Source organism: Periophthalmus magnuspinnatus, chromosome 11, assembly GCF_009829125.3.
Source record: "Periophthalmus magnuspinnatus isolate fPerMag1 chromosome 11, fPerMag1.2.pri, whole genome shotgun sequence".
Taxonomy (NCBI): domain Eukaryota; kingdom Metazoa; phylum Chordata; class Actinopteri; order Gobiiformes; family Gobiidae; genus Periophthalmus; species Periophthalmus magnuspinnatus.
Window position 1 is genome coordinate 31,171,115 of NC_047136.2, and position 19,392 is coordinate 31,190,506.

Below are 19,392 nucleotides of genomic sequence, written 5' to 3' on the forward strand. Positions count from 1 at the left end.
GAACACTTCTATGAACTTTGATCTCTATGAACACTTCTATGAACTTTGGGTTCTATGAACACTTCTATGAACTTTGATTTCGATGAACAATTATTGTGAATAAAGACATTATAAAACTTAGTGAGTCCCGCAACTTTGGTCCTTACGCCCCGCTGGTTACGACAGAAATGTATGTAAACTTCTGACTTTGAAGAGAGTCATGTAAGTAGTCCAAACAAAATCCTTCTCTCATTATTCTGGCATTTAAAATATTCTAATTGACCCAAAACAGGAAACGTTGTCTGATTTCATGCCAGACAGTGAAAAAATGTGTATGTGTCTTATATAGTGTAAGTACAAGTCTGGTTTCAAGTGGGCCCTGTTCCCCACTATATATATATATATATATATGTGGGGAACAGGGCCCACTTGAAACCAGACTTGTACTTACACTATATAAGACACATACACATTTTTTCACTGTCTGGCATGAAATCAGACAACGTTTCCTGTTTTGGGTCAATTAGAATATTTCTTAAATGCCAGAATAATGAGAGAAGGATTTTGTTTGGACTACTTACATGACTCTCTTCAAAGTCAGAAGTTTACATACATTTCTGTCGTAACCAGCGGGGCGTAAGGACCAAAGTTGCGGGACTCACTAAGTTTTATAATGTCTTTATTCACAATAATTGTTCATCGAAATCAAAGTTCATAGAAGTGTTCATAGAACCCAAAGTTCATAGAAGTGTTCATAGAGATCAAAGTTCATAGAAGTGTTCATAGAGATCAGAGTTCATAGATCCAACGTAGCTGGGGAGCGTGGGTGCGGGTCCGTGAGCGTAGAGAGACACAGTGCACGGCAGTGAGGATACAAGACGTACCAGGGCGGAGGTGCTGGTGCTGGGGTAGTCCGGAGCAGGTTCTGGGACGGAGATCTGGAGCAGGACAAAAGGGTTCCAGTGAGACACAGAGGACGAGCATGAATCAAAAGTACAAAGCCAAAAGTATAATCACGTGAAACACGCGGACGTTCCGGCGCCGAGTGACTCGTCCAAACCCCTCTTATCCACAGCAGGTGGCGATGATTGCGCTGATGGGGAGCAGGTGCGCGTGGGAGGAGTCCGGATTCCGCCCAGCTCCGGAGACAGACAGGTGAGGGAGGGGGGAAGACGAGGACACGGGGAGAGCAGAGCAGGCACCATGACAATTTCATTAGTATTTCATTAGTACCATTTCCTTTAAACTGTATGACTTGGGTCCAGTGTTTTGGATATCAATCCACAAGCTTCTCACAATAGTTTGGCCCATTCCTTCAGACAGAACTGGTGTAACTGAGCCAAGTTTGTGGCCACCTTGTTCGCACAGGCCTTTTCAGGTTTGTTCATACATTTTCAACAGGATTGAGATCACAACTTTGTACTGGCTACTCCAAAACATTGACTTTGTTGTCTTTAAGGCACTTTGTATCCAGTTTGACAGTATGCTTTGGGTCATTGCCCATTTGGGGTCCATTTGTGTCCAAGGTTTAACTTCCTGGCTGATGTCTTGAGATGTTGTTTCAGTATTTCCACATTTCCAGTTCTTTCCTCATGATGCCAACGACGTTGTGAAGTGCACCAGTCCTTCCTGCAGCTAAACAACCCCACAACATGATGCTGCCACTCCTGTATTTCACAGTATTCCCAGACTTGCAAGCTCCCCCCTTTTCCTCCATGCTCATTATGGCCAAACAATACTTTTTTTTTTTTGTCAGACCATGTCTCTAAAAAATGAAGGTCTTTATGCGTGTACATTTGCAAACTGTAATCTGACTTTTTTAGTTTCTTTTGGCGTAATGGCTTCTTCCTGACAAAAAGCCCATGTCGGTACAGTACTCATTTCACTGTGGATAATGACACACTGATAGGCATTTTGGACCTGAGCCTGTCTCCTTCCTGAGTGGTATTATGGCTGGACATTCCCATGATGTTTATACTTGAATATAATTGTTTGAACAGATGAACATGGCACCTTCAGGCCTCTGGAAATTGCATCAAGGATGAACAAGACAAATATTTGGATATATTTGTCAACTGATCTGCAGATAGGTCTCATCACATTTCAGAACTAACTGCTGTTCATCCATGTGCTTGGGTTTCCTCTGGCTTCCCCCATCACTAGGGTCCAGTCACTGATAGAAATAATCAAGTTCAATATTTATGAATTTACCTTCTGGATATTTCTTTAGTTTCAAACTATTTTAAAACTCACTCTCTCTCGTTCATCAGGATGTCGATTGTGAGTGTGGTCGCTCGGGAGATCCTCGACTCCAGAGGAAACCCCACAGTGGAGGTGGACCTGCGCACCGACAAAGGTACAGACATCTCTCCTCTTCTCTTTTTCCACTCTCAGCTTTTCCCTCTCATCACACTCCCTTTCCCCCTCTCTTACTGTTCTCTCATTTCTCTCTGTCCTCTTTTTCCATGGTCAACTTTCCCCTCTCATCACCCTCCTTCTCTTCTCTCTCAGTGCTGTCCTTTGTTTCACTCTCTCTTCTCCCTTCATCTCTCTTTCTCTCTCCCCCACTAGATGAAACAATATCACTTCCGAATAGCCACAAAATGAACATCTAAGTTGGGAAAAGTTGGAAAACACAAGTTGGGAAGACATTATTATCCCAACCATGGTGTCTATCTCCAGGTCTCTTCCGAGCTGCTGTCCCCAGTGGAGCGTCAACAGGGATCTACGAAGCTCTGGAGCTCCGAGATGGAGACAAGAATCGCTACAAAGGGAAAGGTGAGAATCATCTGACCCTCTCCTCTACATCCTCTGACCCTCTCCTCTGCTCTTCTGAAACTCCTCTGCTCCTTTGGTCCTCTCCTTTGCATCATCTGCTCCTCTGATCCTCTCCTCTGCTCTTCTAACTCTCTTCTGCTCCTCTAACCCCCTCTTCTGCTATTCAGAGTCTCCTCTGCTCCTCTGACCCTCTCCTCTGTTCCTTTGACCCTCTCCTCTGCTCCTCTGACTCGCTCCTCTGCTCTTCTGATCCTCTCTTTTGGCCCTCTCCTCCTCTTCTGGCCCTCTCCTCTGCTCTTCTGATCCTCTCTTCTGGCCCTCTCCTCTGCTCCTCTGACTCTCTCGTCTGCTCTTCTGACCCTCTCATCTGCTCTTCTGGCCATCTCCTCTGCTCTTCTGACCCTCTCATCTGCTCTTCTGGCCCTCTTCTCTGCTCTTCTGACCCTCTCATCTGCTCTTCTGGCCCTCTCCTCTGCTCTTCTGACCCTCTCCTCTGCTCTTCTGACCCTCTCATCTGCTCTTCTGGCCCCCTCCTCTGCTCTTCTGACCCTCTCCTCTGCTCTTCTGACCCTCTCATCTGCTCTTCTGGCCCTCTCCTCTGCTCTTCTGACCCTCTTCTCTGCTCTTCTGACTCTCCTCTGCTCCTCTGGTCCTTTCCTTTGCATCCTCTGCTCCTGTGACCCTCTCGTCTGCTCCTCTGTTTCAGGTGTGTTGAAGGCAGTAGGACACATCAATGACACTTTGGGACCAGCGCTTATAGCCTCAGTGAGTACAGTATTACAGTACAGTACACATTTTAAATCTTATTATTATATCATATTATATATTTGTCATACTCCATATGCGTGTCTGTCAGGGTATCAGTGTGGTGGAGCAGGAGCAGTTGGATAACATGATGATCGAGATGGATGGAACAGAGAACAAATGTGAGTCTGAGTGCCCCCCCCCCCCCCCCCCCCCTCTCTCTCTCTCTCTCTCTCTCTCTCTCTCTCTCTCTCTCTCTCTCTCTCTCTCTCTCTCTCTCTCTCTCTCTCTCTCTCTCTCTCTCTCTATATATATATATATATATATATATATATATATATATATATATATATATATATATATATATATATATATATAATTGCCTAAATTATTTCTATTTGCTAAATGGCAGAATAATCAGAGAAGGATTTTTTTTTTTTTGACAATTTTTCATGACTTTCTTCAAAGTTTACATACATTGTATTAGTATTTGGTAGCATTGCCTTTAAACTGTATGACTTGGATCAAATGTTTTGGAGATCCTTCCACAAGCTTTTCACTATTGTTAGGAATTTTGACCCATTCCTCCAGACAGAACTAGTGTAAATATAAATATTATCAAATGTTGAATGGTTGTTTTTCTTATGAACTGCATTAATTGATGTGTCTCCTGAGTGTGTACTGTATGTTATATGTCTCTATATGTGGCATGAGTTCTCTTGTCCCAAGACAAATTTCTCCCAAGGGAGACAATAAAGGCTAATCTAATCTAAATGAGCCAAGTTTGTGGCCATCTTGCTCGCACAGGCCCTTTCAGTTCTGCACATATATTTTCAATAGGATTGATATCAGGGCTTTGTGATGGCTACTCCAAAATGTTGCCTTTGTTATCCTTAAGCCACTTTGTAACCAGTTTAGCTGCATGCTTCAGGTCATTGTCCATCTGAAAGACACATTTGTGCCCAAGGTTTAACTTCCTGGCTGATGTCTTGGGATGTTACTTTAGTATTTCTACATAATGTTCTTTCCCTATGATGATATTTATTTTGTGAAGTGCACCAGTCCCTTCTGCAGCAAAACAACCCCACATATTTCAAAGTTGGAATGGTGTTGTCAGGGTTACAAGCTTCTCCTTTTTCCTCCAAACATAACAATGCTCATTATGGCCAAACAGTTCAGTTTTAGTTTTGTCAGACCACAGAACATGTCTCCAAAAATGAAGGTCTTTGTCCCTGTGGGCATTTGCAAACTGTAATCTGGGTTTTTTTTTATGTTTCTTTTGGAGTAATGGCTTCTTCCTGCAAAGTGGCCTTTCAGCCCATGTTGGGACAGTACTCGTTTCATTGTGGATATTGGCACACGCTTACCAGATTCAGCCAGCATCTTCACAAGGTCTTTTGATTTTGTTCTTGGGTTAATATGCACAGGTGCCTTCAGACATCTAGAAAGTGATGAACCAGACTTGTGCCACATTTCTCCTCCTGATATCCTGGCTGATTTCTTTTGATTTTCCCATGATGTTACACAATGAAGTAGTGTGTTTCAGGTGTGCTTTCAAATACATCCCACAAAGGTGTCTCTAATTAACTCATATGTTGTCAATAAACCTTCTAAAGACTTGACATCATCAGCGGGGTTTTCCCAAATTGTTTAAAGTCCTAGTAATCTTACAGTATGTAAATTTCTGATTTTAAAGAAAGTCATGAAAAATTGTTTAAGAAAATCCTTCCCTCATTTTTCTGGCTTTTAGGAAATAGATTAGAATAGACATTTTGTTAATCCCAATTAACCTAAAACAGGAAAAGATTAGTTTCATTTCATGTCAGACAGTGAGAAAAAAAACCAAGAGAAAAAAATGTCTCTGTATATAGTTTAAATTATGTTTTTTAGTGTTTTATAGGTTTTTTTTAAATTAGTAGATAAGGAATTTTTTTCTTCTGCAGCTCAGTTTGGGGCCAATGCAATCCTGGGTGTGTCTCTGGCCGTGTGTAAAGCCGGAGCTGCAGAGAAGGAGGTGCCTCTGTACAGACACATCGCAGACCTGGCTGGGAACACCGAGCTGGTCCTGCCTGTACCTGTGAGTACAGGTTTAGACCTGGTTTAGTCCTGGTTTAGATCTGGTTTAGATCTGGTTCAGACCTGGTCCAATGAGGTTCATCTCGTTTTCCATTAATTTATTTTAATAGATTATTTTTTCAGACCATCTTCAGTCCATCTTCTTCAGGACAAGTGCCCCAGCTTTGTGACAGTAAAAAATCCCCCTCATCCCAGTTTAAAGTACTGTCCTGAAGAAGTTGGGCTGCAGATGGCATTTAAATCAGCCGACCATCATCACGTGACTACTCTGAGGAAGACTGCTAGTGAGCAGTCGAAACTGTCAGGTAGGAAAACAAACTACATTTCAGTTTGAAAAAAAATAATCTATTAAAATAATGGTTTAGACCTGGTTTAGGCCTGGTTTAGTCCTGAGTTAGATCTCATTTGGTTCTGGTGTAATTGTGGTTTAGTCCTGAATCTTGTTTATGCTGTGAGATCTGGTTTAGTTCTGCTTTACTCCTGATTTGGCCCTGGTTTTGTCCTGGGTTAGAGCTGCTTTAGTCCTGATTCAATCCTGCTTAAGTCCTGCTGTAGTCCTCGTGTAGTTCTGGCTCAGATCTGGTTTAGCCTTCTTTATTCGTGGTTCAGTTCTGCTTTATTCCTGCTTTAGCCTGGCTCAGACCTGGTTTAGCCCTGCTTTAGTCCTGGGTCAAAATTGATTTAGTCCTGGTTTAATCCTGCTTTAGTCATGCTTTAGTCCTTGTTTACTCATGCTTCAGTCCTGCTTTAGTCCTACTTTAGTCCTGCTTCAGTCCTGCTTTAGTCTTGCTTTAGTACTGCTTTAGCCCTGCTTCAGTTCTGCTTCAGTCCTGCTTTAGTCCTGCTTTAGTACTGCTTTAGTCCTGCATCAGTTCTGCTTCAGTCCTGCTTTAGTCCTGCTTTAGTACTGCTTTAGTCCTGCTTTAGTCCTGCTTTAGTCCTGCATCAATTCTGCTTTAGTCCTGCTTTAGTGCTGCTTCAGTTCTGCTTCAGTCCTGCTTTAGTCCTGCTTTAGTACTGCTTTAGTCCTGCTTCATTTCTGCTTCAGTCCTGCTTTAGTCCTGCTTCAGTTCTGCTTCAGTCCTGCATTAGTACTGCTTTAGTCCTGCATTAGTACTGCTTTAGTCCTGCATTAGTACTGCTTTAGTCCTGCTTTAGTCCTGCTTTAGTCCTGCTTTAGTCCTGCTTTAGTCCTGCTTTAGTCCTGGTTCAGTCCTGCTTTAGTCCTGGTTCAGTCCTGCTTTAGTCCAGCTGCAGTTCTGCTTCAGTTCTGCTTCAGTCCTGCTTTAGTCCTGCTTTAGTACTGCTTTAGTACTGCTTCAGTCCTGCTTTTGTCCTGCTTTAGTCCTGGTTCAGTCCTGCTTTAGTCCTGCTTCAGTTCTGCTTCAGTCCTGCTTTAGTACTGCTTTTGTCCTGCTTCAGTTCTGCTTCAGTCCTGCTTTAGTACTGCTTTAGTCCTGCTTCAGTTCTGCTTCAGTCCTGCTTTAGTCCTGCTTTATTCCTGCTTTAGTACTGCTTTAGTCCTGCTTCAGTTCTGCTTCAGTCCTGCTTTAGTCCTGCTTCAGTCCTGCTTCAGTACTGCTTTAGTCCTGCTTTAGTCCTGGTTCAGTCCTGCTTTAGTCCTGCTTCAGTTCTGCTTCAGTCCTGCTTTAGTACTGCTTTTGTCCTGCTTCAGTTCTGCTTCAGTCCTGCTTTAGTACTGCTTTAGTCCTGCTTCAGTTCTGCTTCAGTCCTGCTTTAGTTCTGCTTTATTCCTGCTTTAGTACTGCTTTAGTCCTGCTTCAGTTCTGCTTCAGTCCTGCTTTAGTCCTGCTTCAGTCCTGCTTCAGTCCTGCTTTAGTCCTGCTTTAGTCCTGGTTCAGTCCTGTTTTAGTCCTGCTTCAGTTCTGCTTTAGTCCTGGTTTAGTCCTGCTTTAGTCCTGGTTTAGTCCTGCTTTAGTCCTGCTTTAGTCCTGCTTCAGTCCTGCTTTAGTCCTGCTTCAGTTCTGCTTTACACCTGTTTTAGTCTTGCTTCAGTTCTGCTTTAGTCCTGCTTTAGTCCTATCAGTTCTGCTTTAGTCTTACTTTTGTCCTGGTTTATATTCATTTTTCCTTGTGTCTCTTTCAGGCATTTAATGTGATAAATGGCGGCTCTCACGCGGGGAACAAACTGGCCATGCAGGAGTTCATGGTTCTGCCTGTCGGAGCTGAGTCCTTCAAGTAAACCACACTATATAAAAATAAGTGTTTATGTAATCATATACACTGCCTGGCCAAAAAAAAAGTCGCCACCAAATAAAAAGGTCACACAAAGCCTTCTCCAGCACATCCCAAAGATTCTCATTGGGGTTAAGGTCTGTATTCTGTGGTGGCCAATCCATGTGTGAAAATGATGTCTCATGCTCCCTGAACCACACTTTCACAATTTGAGCCCGATGAATCCTGGCATTGTCTTCTTGGAATATGTTTGTGTCATCAGGGAAGAAAAAATCCACTGATGGAATAACCTGGTCATTCAGTATATTCAGGTAGACAGCTGGCCTCATTCTTTGAGCACATACTGTTGCTGAACCTAGACCTGACCAATTGGAGGAGGCTCGTACCTATTTGCTTAGTTAAATTCAGGTAGCGACTTTTTTTTTTTGGCCATGCAGTGTAGTTTCATATTGGTGGTTTTCAGATTCTAGACTGAGATGATGTCATCTTAGTAAATTCACAAATGTTCAATCTGATCAGTTCTTTTAGAGACTTGAACTCACTGTATTGATGTATTGAAATGACACTGGGGGTGTTCTACATGTATTGGCAGAATGTTTAGCAGTTGCCATGAAGACACAATGCACACATTAGAAAATACTGCCTAATAAGTTTTAAGATTGCCTGAAAACTATAGAAAAGATGCAAAATTGATCTAAAAACAACACATTTTTAGGTGTGTATTAAAGTGTATTAAATATTGGTAACCTATAGAATGCTATGATGTCATCTGAAACCCAGCTAAAATAACTTCCCCCTGTCCCCTGTGGTCCCATAGGGAGGCCCTGAGAATAGGTGCGGAACTGTACCACACTCTGAAGGGAGTGATCCAGCAGAAGTATGGACAAGATGCCACTAACGTGGGTGACGAAGGGGGCTTCGCCCCAAACATCCTGGAAAACAGTGAGGGTGAGGAGCAGAGAGCACTTCAGTTTTTCGGAGCATAGACTCTATGGACATAAACTAGACAGCTGGTACTAAACTGGGACCATCCATTGAGACATGATTTAGTCCTGGTTTAGTCCTAGTTTTCTCCTGGTTTACACTGGTAACAAACAAGGTTTCTATGACTGGAAATATAATTAACTACAAACCTTTAATTTTTAAATATGTATACATAATTTTATCATCTGATCATTCTCCTCTGTGTTATGGTGTGCAGCTCTAGAGCTTCTTCAGACAGCTATTGAGAAGGCTGGCTTCACGGATAAGGTTGTGGTGGGGATGGACGTGGCTGCCTCTGAGTTCTACAGAGAGGGAAAATATGACCTGGACTTTAAATCCCCACCTGATTCATCCCGCCACATCTCAGCAGAGGAGCTAGCCGACATCTACCAGGATTTTGTCAATAACTACCCAGGTACAAGCCAAACTCAACTACCAGTACAGATATATGAGCAGCTCTTGAGGTCAAGATATGTCCACTGTACTGTCTGCATCTAATTATAAAATATTTATTGTCTGATACTCAGGAAGTGCACTCTTAGCATTGTAATTGTTTTTAACTTTATTGTGATGCAAAACTGCAAGATGGTCCAGCTGCAGCCATTGTACTAAGTGCAGGTTTGGCAATATTGGCTGTCACAAAATGTGTCAACAAAATGATGATTTTTTACATTCATTTTTTCAATGAGGACAAATTAATAGTATACAATAGTTATATGGCTCAACTGGCTAAGGTTAGGGTTTGGGATCGATAATCAAGTATTAAACCAAACCAAATGTGGAGCTGTTGGATCTCCACTCATGATGGTGCCCCTCATAGGCTGCAGCCAGACCCTTCTCAAAATCCTTCTCAAACTCTGGTCTTTGAGAGATGTGAAAACTGTTTATAAACTCATCATGGTGAATAATCAGGATGCTCAGAATGCATAAGGCAAATAAACCATAGAATGACCTTGTTCCAATACGCTCAGAGTCAAGTCTAGATTTTCCTTCTAACACCATCACATCCAGAGCTCACATAGAACTTTTGTTCTTCTGCAGTGGTTTCTATTGAGGACCCATTCGACCAGGATGACTGGGAGGCCTGGTCCAGACTCACAGCCCGAGTCGGGATCCAGGTGGTGGGAGACGATCTGACAGTGACCAACCCCAAAAGGATTGAGAGGGCTGCAGAGGAGAGGGCCTGCAACTGTCTCCTGCTCAAAGTCAACCAGATCGGGACTGTTACCGAAGCTATACAAGCGTGAGTACAAGAACTAGACCAGGATAGAACCAGGACTAAATCAGGACTTAAACAGGACTAAACCAGGACTGAACCAGGACTAAACCAGATCGGAAGTGTTACTGAAGCTATACAAATGTGATTACAGGGACAAAACTAAGTCTAAAAGAGGACTAGACGAGTACCTGAACCTGGACTAAAACAGAAACAAAGTCTAAATCAGGATTAAACTGAGATCCAAACTGGACCAAATCTGGACAAGTGCACGTTGTAGTTTCAAATTGCTGATAATTTATAAAAACACAAAAAATACATTTGTCTCCTTAATGCAGTTTTGAATAAGATTTGTGGAGTATCAACAGAAGCACCAAAAGAAATGATAGATTTGGTTCTGCATTTGAAAGACACAAGATACAAAGTAGCGACTGTGGTTGGGCCGTCCCAAGTTAGGACGAAGCAGACGAAAACAGGGACTGGCTGATAAGGCAAGGATAAAACATTTGTGGATTTGACTTTTGGAGATTTCTGATGAAAATAGCACAGAATGGGACAGAATACTCCCTCTGTTCCATTTGAGAGAGGGACACATCATTCTGTCTGATGGTATTTATGCCTTGTCTCTGTGCTGTCCTGCATCTCAAATGACAGAATCCCACTCACTCATGGTCCAGCTGACCTTGTTATCTCAGGAAGAAAAATGGCCAATAGGAAGTGGAATGATGAAGGAGCAGGTCATCTGTCTCAGTTGTCAGTTAGTGAGGGAGCTGGCAATCAGAAAGTGGCAGGAGCAGAGGGTTGTAGGAAAACAGAGAGGGCCTGGGCTATTTTTAGAGCCTATCCTTTCGCTGCAGGTTCAGTTTGGAACATACATTAAAATCCTTTCAAATAATCTTGATTCCCCCTTAATAGAGCTTCCTTATTTCCATGTAGATTTGGCCAAACCTCATGGCAAAGCCTAATCTTGTCTGATCTCAGAAGCTAAGCAAGGCTGGGACTGGTTAGTACTTAGAAATATATAATCAAATATATATGTAATTATATATGAAGAAGGATATATGTAATTATATATGAAGGATATATGTTATTATATATAAAGGATATATGTAATTATTTATGGAGAAATATATATGGAATTATATATGAAGAAGGATATATATAATTATATATGGAGAAGCATATATGGAATTATATATGGGGAAATATATGGAGAATTATATATGAAGGATATGCAGAATTATATATGAAGAAGGATCCAAATATTTATATTTTACATTCAAATCCAAAAAGTACCCTTTGCTTTGTTGACAGTGCTGCAAACCCTTGATGAGCTTCATGATGAAGTCTTCTGAAATTATTTTTAATTCATAGCTGTGCCACATCAGACACTAAAAATGCAAATCAGGGCTCAAAGGAAAGGGTGGCAATAAAAAAAAAAACTAAAAAAAACTATCTAAAACAAGTTTAGAGTTATTTTGTTACATTCCACATGTGTCATTCATTCATAGTTATGATGCCTTCATCAAGAATCTACAATGTGAATAATCATGGACATGTGATATATATGTGTGCAGATGTAAGCTGGCTCAGGCCAATGGTTGGGGTGTGATGGTGAGTCATCGCTCTGGAGAGACAGAGGACACCTTTATTGCCGACCTGGTGGTGGGACTCTGTACTGGACAGGTATTATACGTAATAATGGCTTACACTTGTAATGCGCTTTTTCAAAGCCTCTCAAAGCGCTACACTATAGTCATTATTCATTCACTTCCACACTTGGTGATGGTAAGCTACTATTGTAGCCACAGCTGCCCTGGGGCAGACTGACGGAAGCGAGGCTGCCAATCTGCGCCATCGGCCCCTCCGACCACCACCTATCATTCGCACACACACACCACTTTCATACTAGGCAATGTGGGTCTTGCCTAAGGACACAAGAACTTGGTACGAGCGGGACTCGATCCTCCGACCTTTTATATATGTATATATATATATATATATATATATATATATATATATATATATATATATATATATACACACACACTTTTAAATACTGTACTTAAGCTTATACTGCACATTTGAATACAGGAGGACTATACTGTACTGTGAGTTTCATTTTTTTGTTTTTAAGCCTTGCACACAAGGCGGCGTTTTGCCAAACATCCACGTCCATTAATATGTCACTGTATACAGTGTGCATTTGTTTTCATGCCATTTCTTCATAAAAAAAAATACATGGAATTTATTTTTTCCTTATGCATATTTGAGTATTTAAAGGGGGTACTGTGTAAAATTGGTTTTAAATGCCATCCATGCATGTGCAAGTCATTTAGCGATCTTCTCCATGGTGTAGTCAAACCCTCGTTACGGTTAGCTGTAAGATTCTGTTCAATGCTCTGCCCACAAGCCTACCTCTACCATGTTCCCACACAACATTTCTCCATAAATATACAAGAACATGATACAAAACTGTACACAACAACTTGATGCAAAGTGCAGTAGTTTCATTAGCGGGATGCACATTGATTGTGTTGTGATATCACTCTGAAGGGAGAGTGACTAAGGGAGGGGCAACTTAGGGCGTCAAAAACGAAAGTGAAACTGATAAAACATGTTTTGTTCTATTTTCAAGACAATAAAAGGTAACATGGTGATCTAAATATGTTATGTGTTAGCACTTAATACCCCAGAGAAATAACCAATCTTTTTCTCCAGAGGTCAAAACATTGTTCTCCACCTTGTGACATCATTAGGTGGGACTGACCACTGAAGTCTCTCTGTCATATTAACATTTCTGCTTCTCTCGTTTCAGATCAAAACCGGTGCCCCCTGCAGGTCTGAGCGCCTCGCCAAGTACAACCAGCTCATGAGGTCAGACTTTGATTTGACTTGGGTTTTATTATAATTATGGGTTGTTATATAGTTTTATAGTATTGTTTTGTTTCATTTTTTTTCTTAGTAATTTTTGATGGTCTTGTATTACACAAAATTGACTTTTGTGAACTATGAGCTATGTTAGGATGTTGTTACCTCATCAAAAACATACCTGGAGTTGTGTTTTGTTTCATTCACACATGTTTGAGTAACACTTTATTATTAGGCTGTCTATCAAAATGCTTTGTTCCACCTTGTGATGTCATGAAGCAGTAGTTTTTAATTTTCTGGCTACCTTTTTCATATTGTTCAGTAGACATTCCAAGGCTGGAATTATTCAAATGATACTAGTCAAGATGTGTTGAGTTTAAAAACACAGTGGGACACTTTCTGTATTACTACATGACATGTAATTGAACAAATGATAGGTATTTAAGTCTGCATTCTGTTTACACTCCAGGCAAATCTCTAACATCTCCATGGAGACAAGAGCAGAAAAGTACTTTCTGTAGTACTACATAACATCAGAAGGTGCAACGGAGTGTTTTCACTTTGAGGGAAGAACTCAGCCTAAATAAGTAGGGTATCATAATTCATAAAGTTGTGCTGTGTAATTTTTTGTAAGGTTTGCCATCTACTTGTCTCCATGGATATTGTATTGTTTTGCCTGAAATGTTCCACAGTATGGTATTAAGCATATTTATGACCATGGAGAAGAGCAGCTGATGCCACCAGACCAAATTACAGGTCATATCTATGGAGATGCAACCCCGTTCACATTTTTTAGCAATGGAAAAAAAAAAATTGAATAAATGCTAGGTACAGTTGCATACTGTCTGACATCCGGGTATACGGGAATGGGGGCCTGTGACATAATCTCTCATTGATCTACAACTCTATCCTCAGACCCAAAACAAAGAGAACAATAGCAGGGCAATTAAATGTTGCATAGGGTAGTTTCAGCTGAAACTGGAAACAATAGCTGTTTACAGTTTCAGTGTAGTTAGCCCCTCCTTTCAGATAGATACAAGGCAGTGTCCACCAGTAATCTAACCAGAACTGAAGAAGCGGCTTGGATGAGCAGCGAAACACCTTCACAACGATTTGTCCAGTTGACAGATTTAATTTCGTCTTTTACTATAAGTTTGCATTCCGTTCATTCCAGGGAAAACTGCCTGCTGTGTGTTAAACATGTGTGAATGAAACAAAACACAACTCCAGGTATGTTTGTGGCAACATACTGTAAGTGGATTAAAATTGACCAATCACAAAGAGGCAGTGCATTAACGTTGACCAATCAGGAAGAGTCTTACATTTAACCTCATTATCCAGGCCTCATTGTTGTCAGACCTGCAGCAACAAGATTAGAAAGATGCTCTTGGTTTAGATCCTGGGTTAGACCCTGGTGTAGATCCAGGGTTAGTCCTGGTTTAGATCCTGGTTTAGTCCTTGGTTAGATCCTGAGTTAGTCCTGGGTTAGTCCAGGTTTAGAACCTGGATTAGTCTTGGTTTAGATCCAGGGTTAGTCTTGGTTTAGATCCAGGGTTTGTCCTGGTTTAGACCCTGAATTAGTCTTTGGTTAGATCCTGGGTTAGCCCTGGTTTAGTCCTCGTTTAGGCCCTGAGTTGGTCCAGGTGTTGGCCTGATCTACATTCTGGGTCAGTCCCTGGTTTAGAACAAGCATTAGTCCAGGTTTAGTCTTGTTTTACATCTTGGATTAGTCCTGGTTTAGATCCTGGGTTAGACCCTGATTTAGTCATCGGTTAGTCCTGCTTTATTCCTGTTTAGGTCTTGGGTTAGTAGCTGGGTTCGACCCTGGGTTTGTTCTGGTTTTGAACCAGATTTAGTCCTGGGTTAGATCCTGGGTTAGTCTTGGTTTAGTCCTGGTTTAGATCCTGCGTTAGTCCCTGGTTTAGTCCTGACTTAGACTTTGGTTTAGTCCAGATTTAGTCCTGATTTAGATCCTGATTTAGTCCAGGTTAAGATTTGCTACCTGCTTGTCTCCATGGAGATATTATTGCTTTGCCTGGAAGAGTGAGAAGAGGAGGGTCAGAGGATAAGTGTTGTAATCCGATAAGACTTTAACTGGACCTAATCAGAGCACTTAGATTTGAGCTGAACCAGGAACAGTCCTAGTGTATGGATGTGTTGGTCCTGCTCCAGAAGCAAGGCCATTTCATTTGAAGGTGCACTACGCAACTTTTCTGGTGTTGGGGGGTCCAGGGTCCACCACCTGCTTCCATCCATGGAAATATTATTGCTTAGCCTGGAATGTTCCACAGTAAGGCGTACATTCTAGGTGTGTGTGTGTTGTTGTTTTTTTAATTGCTCAAACGTATACTGCCTGGCCAAAAAAAAGTTGCCACCTGGATTTAACTAAGCAAATAGGTACAAACGTCCTCCAGTTGGTCAGGTCTAGGTTAAGCAACAGTACGTGCTCAAAGAATGAGGCCAGCTGACACCCTGAATATACTGAATGACCAGGTTATTCCATCAATGGATTTTTTTTTCTCTGATGGCACGGGCATATTCCAAGATGACAATGTTAGGATTCATCAGGCTCAAATTGTGAAAGTGGTTCAGGAGCATGAGACATAATTTTCACACAGGGACTGGCCACCACAGAGTCCAGACCTTAACCCCATTGACAATCTTTGGGATGTGCTGGAGAAGGCTTTGCGCAGCGGTCAAACTCGACCATCATCAATGCAACATCTTAGTGGAAAAATTAATGCAACACTGGATGGAAATAAATCTTGTGACATTGCAGAAGCTTATTGAAATAATGCCACAGCAAATGTGTGCTGTAATCAAAACTAAAGGCAGCCCAACCAAATATTAGTGTATATTGGAAAGCATGCATTCTTAAAGTGAGCAGAGTCACCTGCCACAGATCTGACCTGTACCTTGGCCTGTTGGCATTACATGCTTATTGCCATGGTGATAGAGGCAGTGGTACATTTCAGGCAATACAGTCTCTACTAGGGCTGGGTGATATGGTCAAAAAATTGAAGCTCTTCACATTTTCATCCTTATCATTTCCTATTATTTACGAAATTATCTTAAATGGCATTTGTATAGATCTCTAATTGTAATTGCATAATACCCCCTCAGGAGTAAACTTGTTTTATAATAATCCTCGATATCACGATTTTACAATTTTTCTAAATCTTGTTTATTAAAAAAACAAAATTAATCAAATTAATTTGATTAATTGCCCATCCCTAGTCTCTACAGAGACAACCAGATTTTTAAGGCTCACCATGTAACTTTTCTGGCCAAGGGTTCACCTTTTGGCACCCAGTGTGGTCAGCAAAGTAGGAATTTCATTGTATAGGGAAATGTGTTTCTTACTGTACATATGACAGTAAAAACTTTGAATCTTGAATCTTGCGCCACCTGCTTGTTGATGAATTATTCCACAGTTGGAATCTTATCGATCTAGCAGCTATTTTAATTAATTCAACAATGCTGTGAAAAACAGGCCTTCTTAAAGTGAGCACGTTCCCGTCACCACATGTCGGGTCCTCCTCTAGAAAAGTTACGTGGTGCACCTTTATGTTTAGATGTTTATAATAAGCCTATTTTAATCTTTATTTTTACTCTGAAATGTATTTGATATGGTTTTAGTTATGCTACTGCTGCTGTTTTGGAGACTGATCTAATCAATTGTGTTTGTAATGCATTGTTAGCTTTATAATATTATACGTTTTTAATATTAGGTTGTGAATATAATATTTGTGTTTTTGCAGGATCGAGGAGGAATTGGGCGACCAGGCTCGATTCGCTGGCCATAACTTTAGGAACCCCAGTGCTCTGTGACACCTTTGCATACACTCGAAAAAACACAACTAACACTAACACTGCAAAAAACACAACAACAACTACAGACACAAGACTGCAAAAAATCTACACGTGGAAAATGGCTCCACAATTGAGTTGTTTGACTAGTTAAGATCTAGTTACAAATATGTCTTCTTTTATCTCCCACCTGACATTTCTTTAGATACTTTTCCACCAAAAATATTCAGTGTTGATCCAAGGCAAACAATTTACATTTTAAAGAGGGGGTAATATGCAAAATTGATTTTTTTAGCTTTCTAACATGTTATAACGTTCTCTCATCAAAAATATGCCTGAAGAGGTTTTTAGATATCATCCATGCATGAAATTTTATGATCTCTCCTGGGACTTATTTAACCGTCCTTATGGTTAGCTGTAAGATTCTGTCCAAGGCTCCGCCCACAAGCCTACATCACCCATGCTCCCACACGACAATTCTCCATAAATATACAAAAACATGTCACAAAACTGCACACAGCAACTTGACAAACCTGACGTGATGTGCAGTAGTTTCATCAGAGGGATTTACGCTGATTGTGTTGTGATAGCACTCTGAAATGGGAGTGGCTTAGTGTGGGGAGCAAAGGGAGGGGAGACTCAAAAACAAGACAAAAAGTGTATACTATCTGTATTTGGGTGAATATAGCATTTTCAAAACAATAAAAAGTAAAATGGTGATCGAAATGTGTAATGTGTTAGCAGTTAATACCTCACGGAAGTAAAATACCCCCTCTTTAAAGTTAAATACCTAGAAATATAACAAATATAAGAAATATGAAATATCAGACACCTAAAAAATTTTCTTAGTACCAATTTCTAATCTCATTGGCAGACCACTTAGCGTAATACATAGACAACTTATCAACAAGCCAAAGGGTTCAAAGTAGATTTAAACACAAGAAACTGATTTTTCTTATTCTTTTGTTTTGTTTGCAGTGTCCAACGTGCAGAAAGACACAAATCACTGACTGAACTGACAAATCACAAGAACGAGCCATGATGAAATATCGCACTAAAATTCATGAAAAAAATAAAATACAAAAAAAGTAACTAAACAAATGAATTATGCACTTGACTCACGCAACAGCCAACCAAAACATCACGACCACCTGTTCACCACAAGTCTGTTCCAAATGTCATAAAGGATCGCGCTGTTATTGTGTGGGGTTTTTCTCATCTGTAATGGTCAGTTCCAATTTGAGGTGGTTTAGTCCTAGTTTAGACCTGGTTTAGTCCTCGTTTAGACCTGGTTTAGTGCTTGTTTAGATGTGGTTTACTTGATGTGGAGGAGTTTTGGCCTTGCTTTGGTCCTGGGTTAGTCCAGGTTTAGTGCTAGTGTAGACTTGGATTCAAAACCTGGACTGTGGAATTTGCATGTTCTCTCTGTGTATCGATGGGCTTCTTCTGGTTTGTTCCATCAAACCAAAAAATGCTAAATAATCCCCCAGGTAGGTACTCCTGACCAGGATGACTGAAGGATGGGCCAAATGCAGGTTTAACTCAGACACACTGAAGGATGGGTCAAATGTAGGTTTGACATCATTGTCTATTTTGTTAGAGAGCAATAACAGACTTCATTGTGTTTCTCTTCACAGTTTCTGAACAGCTGAATGGTTTTTGGGTGGTCGTAATGATTTGGCTCTTGTGCTGTGCTGTGAGTCCTTCTAGAGGCGCAGGAGCTGTATGCACACAGGAAAACCATACGAAAGCCAGACGTGCACTGTTACTGTTAGTTAAACCTGTACAGCTGTAGACCACCAGTGACAAAACTGACAGACAAATAATGTAAAAAAAAAATAAATAAATAAATAAAGGCACGAGATTTAAAATAATAATGATAATATCAAATAGACACTTTTGAAAAACACCAAAAGATGTTTCAGGGATAGAGTGAACACAGCCCAGTCTCCTAGAACAGACATTCAATACTCATATAATGTAATAGGTTATACGCTGCAGCTTGGGGAGTTTTTCATAAAATTTCATTAAGAATTCATGCCTAAAATGTGTTTGTGATTTTTATTTACATGCCCTGGTTTAAACTAGTTTGGACCTGGTTTAGTCCTGCATAACATGGTTTAGAACAAATTGGTCCTGATTTGTTTGGCTGTCTCAAATTAATTATGAAACACTGACCTTTTAAACTTTAAATATGTTAAGAGGATTTACAAGCTAAGGATTAATGTTTGGTCAATATATATATATATTTGTGAGATTTTTTTATTTTTTTTTAAACCAAAGTAAAAATTCACCACATAAAAAAAAAAAAAAAGATTCCCGACTCTTGGTGGTGCTATAAATGTTTATCATTTATGCTGAAGTTTAAAGTACATTTTGGGAGACTGGGCTAATTTATTAATAATAATACATCTATAATATTAATAATAGTAATAATAATAATAATAATAATAATAATAATAATAGCCACACTTTTCCCTGGAGACAAGCCACCCCTCACTTCCTGCGTTCTTCCTGTTTCGCTGCTAACATCACTTTGTGTGTTTTTGTTTACATTTTGTCTGCTTGACGTGTATACCCCACATCGCCCCCTGTTGACCTTGAATGCACATAGATTAGTGTTGAAAAGATCATACAATAATAATAATAATAAGAAGAAGAATAATGTAATGTAATGATGAATAAAATACATGAACTAAAGTTTGTCTTTGAAAATATGTGAAATAAAAGATGGTATT

General features: G+C 40.4%; 1 protein-coding gene across 1 annotated transcript in view; it reads left to right on the top strand.

Moving 5' to 3' along the window:
- LOC117393391 (gamma-enolase) overlaps positions 1-18,953 on the top strand; it is a 22,630-nt gene extending 3,677 nt beyond the window's left edge. The window contains exons 2-13 of the mRNA XM_033991513.2: positions 2,250-2,335; positions 2,662-2,757; positions 3,464-3,522; positions 3,614-3,683; positions 5,445-5,578; positions 7,685-7,776; positions 8,591-8,721; positions 8,975-9,172; positions 9,799-10,000; positions 11,551-11,659; positions 12,792-12,850; positions 16,606-18,953. Of these exons, the coding sequence (XP_033847404.1) occupies positions 2,251-2,335; positions 2,662-2,757; positions 3,464-3,522; positions 3,614-3,683; positions 5,445-5,578; positions 7,685-7,776; positions 8,591-8,721; positions 8,975-9,172; positions 9,799-10,000; positions 11,551-11,659; positions 12,792-12,850; positions 16,606-16,675 (1,305 nt within the window). The 5' untranslated portion in view covers position 2,250 and the 3' untranslated portion in view covers positions 16,676-18,953. The remainder of the gene's footprint in view (positions 1-2,249; positions 2,336-2,661; positions 2,758-3,463; positions 3,523-3,613; positions 3,684-5,444; positions 5,579-7,684; positions 7,777-8,590; positions 8,722-8,974; positions 9,173-9,798; positions 10,001-11,550; positions 11,660-12,791; positions 12,851-16,605) is intronic.
- Positions 18,954-19,392: the final 439 nt, after the last annotated feature.